The 14,297-nt window shown below is 45.2% G+C and overlaps 1 protein-coding gene across 1 annotated transcript in view; it reads left to right on the forward strand.

The window, feature by feature from the left end:
- ACVR1 (activin A receptor type 1) overlaps positions 1 to 14,297 on the forward strand; it is a 69,793-nt gene that overhangs the window by 30,652 nt on the left and 24,844 nt on the right. Inside the window, exons 2-4 of the mRNA XM_059820694.1 lie at positions 3,031 to 3,104; positions 12,277 to 12,543; positions 13,062 to 13,279. Of these exons, the coding sequence (XP_059676677.1) occupies positions 3,031 to 3,104; positions 12,277 to 12,543; positions 13,062 to 13,279 (559 nt within the window). The remainder of the gene's footprint in view (positions 1 to 3,030; positions 3,105 to 12,276; positions 12,544 to 13,061; positions 13,280 to 14,297) is intronic.

The raw sequence follows: 14,297 nt of genomic DNA on the forward strand, positions 1-14,297 counted from the left end.
TTAACAGAAAAATTTGGTGTAACTTTGGGTGCATTACTCAATAAAGTCATCCTTGGGCTGTGTTGAAGAGGAACCTTGCACAGTGTTTTGGATGAGGGCTCAAGAATGACTGTTACTGTGGTTTCATGGCTTTTCTTCCTAATTTTGTCCCTATGGTGGCAAAAATCCTCCTATTTCTTGATGAACTGCTGTCTGTCTCAACCCATGCTGGCTTTGTCCTGAAGCACACATGTGGGCTGGGGATGTGGGGGCACGTGGAATCGGAGGATGAGGAGCTGATTTTAGCACCCCCAGTGTGTTGCAGCTCCCCTTCCTGAGATGGGAAGTAGTTGCCGCAGGCCAGCTCCCGTGGGAGGTTGTTTGCCTCTTCAGGGGGGTACAGTTTGGATTTCCTTCCTCCTCCCCCTGAGAAATACAGGGCAGGGGCGTGTGTGTGCGTATATTTCTTCTTTTTTGGGGGGGTAATTGAAATAAACTGTTTGAAAAGAGAACAAATAGGTACCTGCAACTTGCAGACTTTTCCTGGTTTCCATACTGTGGTCTGCTTCCTTTACCTTAAATTCCTTTGCTCTAGCCAGCGCACGTTTTTTGTGTTCAACCTCCTTCCCTGGCAGAGCTGAACCCCCCTCATGGCAGGTTCCTCGGCTGCTCCCCTGCTCCCGCCGGGTGTGCCAGGAGGAGGGGCTGAGAGGGCCCAGGGTGGGGGGACCTGCGGGTGGTGGGAGCGGGGATGGAGCCCCGCTGAGGGGAGGCTGCAGTGCGTGCGGGTCTCTGAGCCGGCCCGCAGCATCAGAGCCGGTGTGATGGCACCCCGCCAGCAGAAAACAACCCTTGTTGCTTTTTTAATTGGGCATGGAGGATGCAACCATGAATTACAGATCTGTAGAAAACCTGGCAACCGCTCTGTGTGTCGGCAGCATGCTACTGTTTAATGTCTTAACCCACTCCATCTTGTTAAATTCACTTTTGTCTCTGGTGAAGCCCTTTTCCTTGTGCTCGGTGTCCCCGCTGTCTGAGGGGCTCTCTGGGTGGACCGGCTGCCTGTCCCTGCCAGGCTCCCCCCGCTCCCCTCCGCTCAGCAGGCTCCAGGGCGGCTGGCTCGCCCCGCGCCGCTGCGGCTGCAGGCTGGCATCAGTAAAATCAAAGTCTTCTGCCTCTGCTCTTTGAACCATTGGTGTGTTGAAAGAAAGAGGGCACGTCTCATGAGCCACCTTTGTCTAGACTTGCAGAGTGTTACCCGGGTGTGATGCCGAGGAAAGCGCTGGTGTAAGCTCTTCAACCAAAGGAAGCGCGCGTGGTGGCTGAGGGGGACGGCATCGCTCCCGTGTCCTGCCGCCACCCCCACTTTGGAGCCCCCACTTTGGAGCAATGGACCGCTTTGGGCTGATCCGGAACATTAAGCTATTAATCGTTCCCTGGGATAGCTTGCTTCTACTTTAAACTTCCTATATTGGATTGCTCAATGATCATGCTATGTATGACTTTATTTCGTCGTGTTTGCGGCATAACTGTTGAAGGTTAAATATTGGCACATACTAAGAATGCATTGACGTGTATCACGAACAAGGAAGGCAAAGATACTTGGTGAATGGATGTTTGAAAGTGAGAGTTTCACTCCTGGAGGTTAAGTGGTGAGTGCTGCCTGATCTGTCCTGTGAGGGTGAAAACTCTGAATACTTGGGTTCAGAAATATTTAATCATCTTAACTGATGATGAAGCAATTACTGAAATGTTTCTTATATTCTGCAAAACAAATCCACGTCAGAAAATACAGAAGTAAATGGCTTGGCTTTCATCACCAAGCACTTAAGCCGCCTACTAATCATTTGAAAAGGCAGCAACAGAAGATATCTGGAAGAAAAATGGCAATACCAAATTTATTTTCAAGTTTCATCTGCTTCACTAGAATTAAATCTGAAAAACGAAGACAAACACTTACACATAAGAAAATGGTAATGACTCAGTGCCTTGGTCAAGGAGAGTAACTTTGTTTTGCATATACTTGCTGCTGCTTTTGACTGAAATTTTGTGGCCTGTGATTAGGCCAGAGAGTCTCTATAGGAACTGAGTAGCACAGGACAGACGAGCCCTTCAGAGTCATCCAGCCCTGCTTGTTGGGTTAAACCCCAGTGAAGATTGGTTGTAGTTAATATCTATTCCTTGGTAATAGTGATGATTTAAATGCAGAGTTTAAGAAACTGTGAAAAGTTCCTTTCAGAAGCCTGTTAAGCAATTCTTATTTCATAGTAAAAAGTGGAGCTCTTACTTCATTGCAAAGACCAAGTATCCTTGGGAAAGGTTTGAAACACACATGAGAATTCACTCCTTTATTTACTGTTTTAGAGGGAGCAGGTGCCTCTACTGATATGCTGGAAACAGCCTGAGTTTTCATGTAAGATGTAGTTACCTGTCTTCAACAGCAGGGAAATGAAGCTGGGCCACTGAAAGGAAAACCCTTGGAAAAGCAGCTTAAACTGGGAAATTGCTCTTCTGAGAGTGGTCTCTCCCTTAAATATATCTTGCTCTTTTTCTTGCCATCTAGCAATGCTTTCTGCTGGTTAAAGAAAGTTATTCAGAGTCTTCTGGCTGAGATCTTTTCTGTTTCCCCTCAAAGCCCAAATAATACACAATTTTATGGGCCGCCTTTTCAGTTCACAGTAGTTTAACTTCTTGATACCTGGTTGAGAGATCGTATCTTCTATTTTGCATGCCTGCTTGGTGCTGGAAGGGTTTGTGTTTTCCTACTACATGCTTCTAAATACGTGCTGTAGTTACACACAGTGTTTTCTATGACTCTAAAAAAAGAAACCAACCATATTTAAGAAATTGCTGTAAACTATGAATTTTATAAATGAAGGAAATTACTTAGGAAACAAGACACAGTAAAAAGGAGACCAATCAACCTTGGTGGTTGTGTGTTTTGTATAAGGAATTGATGAAAGATGTTGCTAAACACTGATTTTGGGGTGGTTACATTTTAAGACAACAGTGAAAGTGTACACAGCTCTCATGCCTCTTCTCTTTCTGCAGCTCTGCAATGGTAGATGGAGTTATGATTCTTCCCGTGCTGATCGTGATGGCGTTTCCCTCCCCGAGTTGGCAAGGTGAGTGAGGTGTGTGGCGGTGCAGTAGCAGTCGGCTGCTGGAGGAGCCGGGTTCCAGTGCCGGCTCGGCTGCTGGAGCCGCCTGGCACCGCTCTGTGGCACCCTGCTCGCTTCACGAGCTGACAGCATGAGCGATTCCTCTTGAGAATGAGGGGTTTGCTTTTCCATTTCAAGTTGCTTCTAACGATATCCATTGCCCGTTTACATGTAAAATTTATAGCATGTGTGATTGACATAGGTCTTGCCAGGGCCTGGGAGGGAAGTGGGAAACCTTACTTAATGTCAAATTATTGAGCTATGTAACGAGTATGCCTTTCTAGCCCATGGGCTGAGGTGCAGTTCTTGCTTGCATTCTTAAAAGCGAATTTTTTTCTCTGGGAAAACTCTTTGGAGTATTTAGTACGGTGTTAGGTAACTTTTCCATGATTGCTCCAGTAAGGTCTTTGGATATGGAAAATTACTTTCTCATAAATCATCTAGGCAGTTGTGTGCACATAAAGTTTTTATGACACACAGTGCATTTAAGATTTGTCTCAGCAAAATCAGAGAAGGGTATTTCCACTGCCATGGAGAGGCAGGAATGTTCATTTGAAGGTCTTCTGGTTGTTTTGGGAGATGACCTCCTGAAAGATGCGTACTTGCTACTTTGCAAACAGCCTTTTAAAAATGTTGAGTAAAGGTTTTCTGTGAGTAAGTTGGTTTTCTCAGTTCTAAATTTTAAGTGACTTGAGAAGTATCTAGTGTTTGTTATGGCATATCTATGTTCTTCTGTATTTACCATGTGAAATCTCTTTTCTGAAATACTCTGCTGAAATGCATTTATTTTCAAATGTTGATGCAAATAATATAAGGCAGAGTATATTAAATAGAATGTTAGAATGGATGATGGAAGGTGAAGACTTAAAATGCTCAGAGGTCTAGTGGTTGACTTTAGTCATGTCTGAATAGGAAATTGAGACAAAATTTAAAAAGGGAGGAACGCTGGGCAAATGTTAGTGGAAAAACATTAAACTGCCAATGTTACTGATACAGTATTATCTTGAAACAAAGTTTGGTAGCAGTTATCACACTATACCTTCTTACCACTCTTGAAGTGCAGCTATCTGCTTCTTGAAAATGTGTTTTCAGCTTTTGGAGCTGCTTATATTAAAAATCTTAAAAGTTAAACCACCTGCCTTTCACATCCTTAACATGAAGAACTGCCTGCTAGTCCAACCTATAGAGCAGTATTGTCAACCCACCCTACCCGTCCAAAGCTACCCTACAGGTGGTCAAATCTTAGTTATTTGACCTGACTCCACTTAAAAAAGGAAAGTAAGTTCTAGGGCTTGGAATGTATCTTTTTGTTAAAAAGATGCCAATAAGTCATCAGCAAGAGGAGAGTTACTAAATCCATGCCAAGACATTTTCTTTCTTTCCCTGGCTGGCTGTGATACTAAGACTGGAGGTACAGGATTGTGCCTCATCGGGGAGCAAAGGCAGAGCTGGACCAGATGTGCTGCTGGAATGGGCTTTGGACAGAGTTTGTGTGGGGGCAGGAGCGTGCGAGCAGAGATGTGCAGATGTTGTGTTCTTGCTGTCCGTCTGCCTGTGCCAACTGGACATCTATGAGGAACAGTTTCCTGTTCACGACATGGAACTGCTGTGCTGAGGGAGAGCTTGCCCAATACTACTTTGTCTTTGGGCCTGCATTTCTCTCCCACGGTGATAGAGCTCCTGTGAAAGACTTTGCAGAAGAGACGTGACAATCTTACTTTGCTTTTCTTGCTTTATTCCTTCCCTTCTCCTCCCCTCGTACTTTCTTTTTCTGTGAGCAACTACTTGTCTAATACACTTAAATAATAGTGCTCTTCCCTCTTTTCATGTTTGCTAGTAGTAATGCTGTTCTGTTTCCTTTCTAAATAGTTTCCTACTTCCAAGCTGGTGGTAGAGGAGTATTTGGGGAGGCAGAAGTACCTAGTGGACCCCTCAGCAAGTTTTCATTTACATCTCTTCACCAAGGTTTTGGCTGCTTCACCAACCAGACACGTAGTGGCGATGGGAGAACCCACCACTTTGTTCCTTGAGCGTCTAAGTGCTGCTCGGTGCTTACGAGCCAGCAGCCTACGCTGGGGCTAAGGTGGTAAGACCAGAAGCGCAGACTTGTGTTTGGAGTGTTTTTCAAGGAGGAGTGCACCTCTGGAGATCCTTTGAGGGAGTGGAAGTTGATCCTCTGCTGCCTGCTGACAGGCCATGGAGATGGGTCTGGTGTACCCTGTCCAGCATGCTTTCCCACGTGCTTTTTCTGAATTTTTAAAAAAGTTGATGTTTTGGGGGAGAACAGTTACATGATCTTCCCTTTGCACAAAATAACAAAAAAAAGCACAAAGCTTTCTGATATTCCCCCCCTGCCCCGTATTTTATCACAGGTCAGTCCATTTCCTTTCACTGGGATTTGTACTAGTTCTATTTTTTTGCATTTTTGATGAGTGAAAAATCTGGTCATATCTGTGGGTAGCATTCAGGGGCAGACTGACTATTTCTGCATTGCTACTAGGCTTCAGAAGATGAGATCAAACATGATTTAAAAAAAAAAGCAACCCCACAACCCAACCCAAAAAAACCCCAAACCACTGTGTAGAATTCTAACTGCAGAAACATGTCTCTTCCCTACTTGAGTGTCCGGAACATCCTTTTATTCTGAAGGTTTATTACAGCACTTACTTGTGCGTTACTACTTTATTAGCCCTGTGAAGTGGGGAAAGAGGCTTTTCTTCATTTCCCAAGAAGCTAAACCCTGACTAAATAATGTAATGCCCATGCTTGAGAGCGTGAGCTTTTTCACTTACTGGCGACCGTGCACAAATGCCATTTCCTGATCCCAATGGCAATGTTTGGAGCACGGGGCACGAAATGCTGCCGAAGCTTCTGCCCTCTCTAGTGACTGGCGGAAGGCGTCCGGGCTGTGTTCTGGCTGGAGCGGCTTCCCCACCAAACACAGCCTCCCTCCTGGCCGTGAGAGCTGGGCGGGCTGGAAAGGGTCTTGTGTCACACCATGGCCAGGAAGCGTTTGGGAGCTCCTGAAACTCCAGAAACTGCTGTCCAGCCTGCTGGAGCTGGCTCTGGGAGCAGCCTAACCCCCTCTCCAGCAGCTGGGCTGGGGGGAGGCTGCCCTTCTGCGGAGCCGGGCACCTCTGCCTGGCCTTGGAGCTCTCTGACCGACTGTCAGTGTCACCTGTGCATTTTCTGGTTTAGGGTTTGTTTTTCAATGTGGAGAACAATAATAAGGCTAAACAGCTGTTTCTTAGTGCTGGAAAAATTCAAAGGCTTCTGTTAAATTAATAAATCCTATATAAAATAAATGATTACAGGCTGCCCAGGGAGGTGGTGGAGTCCCCATCCCTGGGGGTGTTTAAAAGACGCGTGGATGAGGCGCTTAGGGACATGGTTTAGTGGTGGACTTGGCAGGGTTAGGTTAATGGTTGGACTTGAATGATCTTAAAGGTCCTCTCCAACCTAAATGATTCTGTGATTATTATTATGGCTGTTGTATAATGCTTGTTACTGTATGCATTGAGAAAGAGAAAATAAAACTCTGAATGGAGCAGTCATCTCTACAAGCTTATTGTTTTCTGTTTCCCTGAAATGGCTAAGAATTGTAAAGAGAAGCTAACCACCAAAAAAGACCTGTCTAAGGTACGATTAAATGGACTCTAAAGAGATTTTAATTTTTCCAAGTCTGCTTTCCTTCATGTTCAATTCATTATGATATGGAGCCCTAGCAGATCCCACCTCTTCCCCCAATCCTAGGAATTTAAAATGGAAAAGAATATTGCCGCTTTTAAATATTTTGACCTTTGAGTGTGAAGTCCCTTTCGTTTTACTAGGGATTTCAGCAACTCCGTGGCTTCCAAGAACTCTGAAATAAGCTTCACCTTTCTGGTTTGATTTCAAGGTTTTCCACTTGAAAAGAGCGATCCCGCTCAGCCGGCGCTCCCACCCAAAGTGGAGCAGCAAGCCTACCAAGGGGGTAACAACCGTAGTACGGCTCCGGGGGGTCTCAGCTTGGAAAGCGGGAGCTCGGTGGCTCTGCGGGCTGGGATCGGCCGCGCGTGCCCGAGGTTAGCCGATGACTGCAGTGTCTGTGCATGTTCAGTATGCGGCCACGGAGGCACGGCGCCTTCCTGCTGCGCAGCTGTGGGCTGGGCTGGAGGAGAGCTCCCAGACGGATCTTCTCTGCCCTCTCCCTTGTGACCGAAGGTGTCACTCCTTTGTGCTCTGCCTGTCTCTGCGGTAAAGGGGAATCGGTTAGATGGAATTGTGCCTCTTAAACTTAGGCTGTTATAAAGTCATGTCTTGGTGAGTGAGGGACTAGTTTGTTTAAGGCTTGTTTACCTCTGTCCATCCTTGGCCACCTGGCTTTTTATTCCAGCCATATATTAAGAGGTCTTGTGTCACACAGGTTATCCCTCTGAACACTTGCTCGTGTGCATGCGCTAAATGTACATCTTATTACACAGTTATACTATATGAGTTTTTATCTGCAAGGTGAAATTTTGAAAAGGAGGATATGCAGTAGTGGTGCCCTGCTGGAAGGAAATGATATGATACTGTTAAAGCCCTTCTTTAAAAGGTCCACGTAATATAGAGTCTGTGTCTTGAGAAAGAAAATTGAGACTCTTAGGGCATATATGTCTTTACTTTTTTATGCTTTTTAAAAATCACTTTAATTCAATATTTGCTGACCGCATCACACAGTTAACATAAGCATTTTTTTCAAGTCAAGGTAGTTGAAGAAACTGTGTGGCTGTACTGCCAATAAGAAAAAGTGGCCAAGTGCCTGTTGTACTGGCTGTTTCTATGCAAAATGAATCACAGTTCTAAATGTGAAGAGATCACCTCAAAATTAAAGTGTGTTACCAGGAACATATGTAGGGTATTTCTCCTTGAAGAGAAGTTTGATATTTTTTTTGAAACAGTTAACGATGTTTATAGTCTGGAAATTGGATATAAAATATGAAATAAAACTGTCTAGGTTGAAAACTGGTTGTGTGAAATGAACTTCACATAGAAGTAAATAACTTGTCTGTTTCCTTGCATCTGTACATTTCTGTCGTTAAGGGGCGTTCTCAGAGTCTTGCGGTTTGGTGTCCTGTGGATCCAGGTCGGGGCGGCTGGGGCTGCATGCCTGTGCGCAGCGTAACGTGTCCTCTGCAGACACCAAGAGGGTTAAATGCTGGACCTTCCAGTTTGCTGATTGAAATGTGGAGTGTCTTGGTTCTTGTTCTGTTGAAACACCTAGATGATGAGAGTCAGCACTCTTAATTGTTGACTTTCACAAAGTGAATAAGCAAACAAAATAAAGGAGCTTCCATTTTGATGCTTTCGTAATAATGAACTAATGACTGGTTAATGAGAAGTTAGTGCAAATATCTGTATTTTTGTGTGGCGAGTCAGATTTTTGTGTGTGTATGTCTGTGCACAATATATATGGGCCAGAGTCTCTGTATTACAAAACAAAAAATATACGCAGTGAACATGTTTAGGTAATGGAAGTATTTTTAAGCTGGGCTTCTTGCCTGCGTGTGTTGCCTGGCTGCTACATACGTAGTCCGCCTGATAGCCTTCCACGCCTGGAGCTGTTGTTGAGTAGATACTTAACCTCTGAACGTGTGTGTTTGGGGGAGGTGATCTGCTTCAGCCATAACCTCTTGATTGCAACTGGCCTGTGGCATTTGCTGGTCACGTCTGTCCCACAGACTTGCTCGCGCAGCCGTGCTCATGAGAGCTATGGACGAGCGTCGCCCAGCCCAGCTCTGCCTCTGCGGTGGATTCACTGTATGCCAACAAAACAGTGCTTTGCAGGTGGAGCTGGCTTCACTGTGGGGAAATACAGCTAGAATATCTAGCCCTTCATAGCTGGCTTTGTGCACGGGGAGGGTGCTTTGTGGGCACAGTACAGTGTTGAGCTTGTGTGTGTTCACTGAAGCATCGCCCCGTCTGTATGCTCTCCGACTTCTGGCCTGCAGCTCTGTCTTAGCTGGTGGCCTGCAGAGGCGGGAGTGGGAGGACACGGTCAGTGCTTTGGCTGCTTCTGCAACCTCAATAAGCCTTCCTCGTTGGGTAAAGCTCAGCCGAGGTTTTTTTTTTTTGAGTGCTGCACTGCAGGAGCCATTATTGAGGAAAGGGCTGGCTGGCACATTGTAGTATACCATGGAGTGGAAAACCAACTAAGTAAAGAAAGGAGCAGTTTGGGCATAAAGAATAGTAACAGCCATGAATGAGAGTGTTTCCATTTCCAACCCAGGAGTTCTTCACCAGAAATCTTTCATTTTTACAGCAGATAATTCACACAATCACTAAGGTTGGAAAAGACCTGTCAGATCATCAAGTCCAACCACCACCCCAACCCCACCATGCCCACTAAACCATGTCCCACAGTGCCACGTCCACACCTTCCTTGAACACCTCCAGGGATGGGGACTCCACCACCTCCCTGGGCAGCCTCTTCCAGTGCTTCACCACTCTCTCAGGAAAGACATTTTTCCTAATATCCAGCCTGAACCTCCCCTGGCGCAACTTGAGGCCATTTCCTCTTGTCCTGTCACTCGTCACTTGGGAGAAGAGACCAACACCCACCTCCCCACAACCCCCTTTCAGGCAGTTGTAGAGAGCGATGAGGTCTCCCCTCAGCCTCCTCTTCTCCAGACTGAACACCCCCAGCTCCCTAAGCCGCTCCTCATCACACTTGTGCTCCAGACCCCTCACCAGCTCCGTCGCCCTTCTCTGGACACGCTCCAGCACCTCAATGTCCTTCTGGTAGTGAGGGGCCCAACACTGAACACAGCATTCGAGGTGCGGCCTCACCAGCGCCGAGTACAGGGGCACTGCATTGGTCTGTGGACACATCAGGATCTGCAGCAGTTCACATGTATCTAGTGTTACTCTGTCTTTGTGCTCTATTAGATGGATCTGCAGCCTGTGTGTCATGTTAGATCGCTCACCCTGCCTTCAGACTAGAGCCATCTTTTTGCGACTCCAAACATGCTACCTGTCTTTTCAATGCCTTAGTTCATAGCTTGTAAGAGATGTCAGGTTTGCTCTGCGTGGGCTGATTAACAGCCCTGTGCCTGCGCAGTCGCTTCCTGGCCCGATTTGGGATTGCAGAGCTCCTCCAAGAGGTGGCACAGGAGGGGAGGTGGTTTTCTGCCAGAACTGCTGCTCTGGCTTGGGTGAGGTTTGTTCAGTCTTGAAGGGTCCTTGGGTCAAGAGGGAAGCATTAGGCTGGATCAGGCTGCAAGCCAGAAGAATTTTCCTTGTGGACTTAGTATGGCTCTCGGATAGTAGCTGCTATACGGAGTAGGACGACTAAGCTATTTCTGCTATTACTTAATAGCTGAACTGGCTGTTACTGCAGCCTGCAAACCCCCTCAGCTTTGTCCTCACAGACCAGCGTTGTGTCAATGACAACAGAAATGTCTCGCTCACAGGGAGGTACTGAAATCCTTGCTGATAAAGGGCTGTCTGGGGAAGGCTGTCCTTACCAGAGGTACGGATCTTGTACTCTTTTAGGCAGGTCGTGACCATGCCTCGGGAGGACGTCCCTTGTAGGTCTCTGGCTTTGGCTGCCTTCGGCAGTTCCAGCCAGACAACCGAGATTAAGGGCTTGTGTGTTACAATACCAGTTGTGTTTTACTGTTGGTGTTGTGGGAGGAGAAGGAACAGAGCTTTGATTGTAGGAATCTTCAGCGTAATTTTTTTTCCTGTTTTAAAAAAGTTCTACAAAATTAATGAAGTTATTACTTGGTACGTGTATGACTGGGACTGTGTATACCAGTACTTGAAATCAATGTGACAGACGCTGTCTGATTTCAGGATTCTTTCTCTAATTTAGTTTTTGTTAGTGGTTCAAAAATGGAAAATTATATTTGTGTATTTGTTCATTGTGGGAGGAGGGGAGGAAAGCAAAGCGGAAAACAGAGTTATATTCCCAGTGGGCAGACTCTAATGATAGGCTTGAAAAAGTTCAACACATGGTATGCTCAGCTGCTATTTTAGGAGCATCCACTGTATTTGTGGCTAGAAATTTTTCTTGTGTGTTAGAACTGAAAAAGAGAATGTAAATATGACTTAAGTTGCCATAAACATGTGTGTGGTGTAGGCACGGGATGTGTGTAACAGGGAGCAGTGACTTGTTCTGCCCTTCACAGCTGTGCCTCTTTTCTCAGCCATCTGTGAGTGCACATGGCTGTTTACCACCACAGGCACCTGTAGTTTCCAGGAAACTGAAGAGCTTCCAGTGTTCTCCGTTAGGTAGTCAAGAGCAGTGTCCTCTCCTGCAGAGACCGGAGTGACCCAGTGCTGTGTGTTTAACGGCACGTGCCATTGCTGAAAGCTGCAGTGTGTAAGGCTCTGTGCAGAGAGAGTGGGTTGTTCTCAGCTAGGGATCTCCGGACACTTGGCTGAGAATACTTAGAAGTTGAGTTTCCTACTCTATACAGTCTTGTAAAAGTTCTTCCTTTTGCTTAGCCAAAGCACCTGGAGTTGGAAGGGAGGTGTGGTACCTGCTGACAGTGTGTGCTGCTGCTCGCTTTACTCTTAATCCATGGTTATTCAGAGTCACAAGGTACTCCTCAAAGGCTCATCTTCATGGGAAAGTTGGTCCAGATTTACTTTTCAAGCAAGCTAGTTAAACTCGCTAAATCTTCTGTAGCTGTGTCCACTGTAAATTTAAATTACCTTAATTTGATTTAGTTAGTCATTTCCAGAATGCTTGAGAATAACTATTTCCATATAGAAATATAATGTGGTTTAGCAAATGTTTTAAATTTACGCTGTTAGGTTTTTTCTTCTGCTGAGCATCCCTGTGTAGGTAACACTCCCATGTCGTATACCCGCAGTGGTGTTTGTGCGAGAGGTGATGTAAAATGTCACTGAACTCTCGAAATTTGAGTACTTGGAGTGGGCAGATATGACTGGTATTTCTTTGATGGTGCAAGCTCATATCTTTGTCTTGCTGAGACGGCTAAATTAGTATCGTTAGCTCCTACTTGGTGGTTCTTCAGCACTAGCTGCACCTAATATTTCTTCCCTTAAACAGAAGGTTTTATTGTCTAGTGATTTCGTTATCTCTATATAACTGAAGCTATTAAGAACACTATGGTGTTTTTTCCTCAACTCTCTCCTTTTACAGATGATGAACTGAAGCTAAATATAGTCCACTACGAATGTGTGTGTGAAGGCATGTCCTGTGGGAATGGAGATCGTTGCCAAGGCCAGCAATGTTTTGCTTCCCTGAGCATTAATGACGGTGCTAAGGTTTACCAGAAAGGCTGCTTCCAAGTCTACGAACAAGGGAAAATGACGTGCAAAACACCTCCGTCTCCTGACCAAGCTGTCGAGTGCTGCCAAGGATACCTGTGCAACATGAATATCACTGCACAGTTGCCTTCTTCTAAAGGTGAGAGGTTAATGAATAAATAGTGAATTTCGAGAAAGAAAAAAGGTTTGGCTTTCATCTGATGTGATGGGAGTGAGATGGCTTCAGTGCTAGCGAAAGTAAGGGTTTAATCAACACAGTAAGGCCTTTTCTACTTTGTTCCCCACCCCGGGGCTCCCTGGCACACATCTGATGTCCACAGGTTGAATGATCTGTATTGCTGGATGAATGATCTGTATTGCTGGATGAATGATAGGGGTTAAAGTGCGTGGTCAGGTTCAGGATTGAGTTACGCCTGTGAGCGAACTGCGCAGTTGCAGGTGGGGTTTGTTCTGAAGGGACGGGGTTGTTCTGACAGCTCTGCAGGGAGTCCCTGCGGTAGCAGCCTTTGTGTAAGTGCACACTCAGAGCTCTGGCTGTGTCACGGCCTCTCTTTCAGACCAGGTAGCTGCCAAGTTAAATGTTTAAAGACTTTCTCTGGGGATTGGCAAACTTACATTTTTCTCTCTTTTTTTTTTTCCTCCCCTCTCCTTTCCAAGGGCAAACCTTCCAAGGAGAAGCTGCAGGTTACAGCATGGAAACACTAATCGTTGTTATACTGGCTCCTGTGATAGTGTTGATAGTTTTTTCTGCAGTAGCTGTGCTGATCATTCGGAGAATACAGAAAAACCATATGGAGAGGCTCAATTCTAGAGATGCAGAATATGGCACAATTGAGGGACTCATTGCATCAAATGTTGGAGACAGCACGTTGGCAGTAAGTAACCTGCGTGCACGGTGAAAACTTGTGCAAGCTTTCTTCACTTTTGAACTCCCCTCTTGTACCCTCCAGAGAAGGCCACGTGAATAACAGGACCTTCTGCTGCCAGGGGATGCCACTTAGCGTCGGGACTTCTGTGGTGACATTCCTATGCTCACAAAGCCATAGTTAAAATGAAATTTAACCAAAAGCTATCTCCTTTGACCTGGGGAATTTCTATAAACTGTAGTCAAACTGCTTATGTTCCTAGAAGCAATGTCTAAACAGCAAAACAGAGTATGCCTGGTTGTTGGGTAGCCTGAAGCGATATGAAAGGTGGGAAAATATGCTGCATCTTTGCTACATGAAAGACAGCCTGAAAGGTTGGAAAGATGTGATGCTAGGGGAAGAAGAAAATACAGATATTTTTAGCTTCTAAAAACTTCAAAGCTGACTCCCATGGTCTTAGTAGAAGGACTCTTGGATGACTAGGAAATTAGTGAAATTTTGTTGACAGAAGAGCGGTAGCAATTTTAAGAAATAAGAAGTGCTTACTCAAAATTCAGTTTTTAAAATATGTTGTTCTTCACGCAGTCTCTGGAAAATAAAATGATGTGGGGAAGCATTTCCTTTTTAAAGACTTAATGTGTTTTACCCTTTCACTTAAGGCCAGGAAAAAAGCGTTCCCAGCAGCTTTCTGATGCTTTATCGAAACTGAGCAAGAAAGGCTTCAGAAGCAGCTTGAGTGTTTGTTTCTGAAACCAATGCAAAGAGAAGTCTTCTCCTCCTTGCACTTCTAAGATAAAATATCTTCAACATTAAGAGGTTGGAAAATGTTTTCCATTTTGGTGCTTTCCCGCTATAATGTGTTTTCACTGCAGGGTTGAAAAGTGGTCTAAAACACAAATGTTTTTAATGATATGCTACTAAATACATTGACTGGGTATTTTCTTTCCGTGTTTTGGACTGTGTTTCTCTCTGTAGTAGAGAGAAGCTGAAATGGGTATTTCTTTAAGTGACGAATAACCTTTGATAT

This window comes from Gavia stellata, chromosome 8 (genome assembly GCF_030936135.1).
Source record: "Gavia stellata isolate bGavSte3 chromosome 8, bGavSte3.hap2, whole genome shotgun sequence".
In the NCBI taxonomy this organism is placed as follows: Eukaryota; Metazoa; Chordata; class Aves; order Gaviiformes; family Gaviidae; genus Gavia; species Gavia stellata.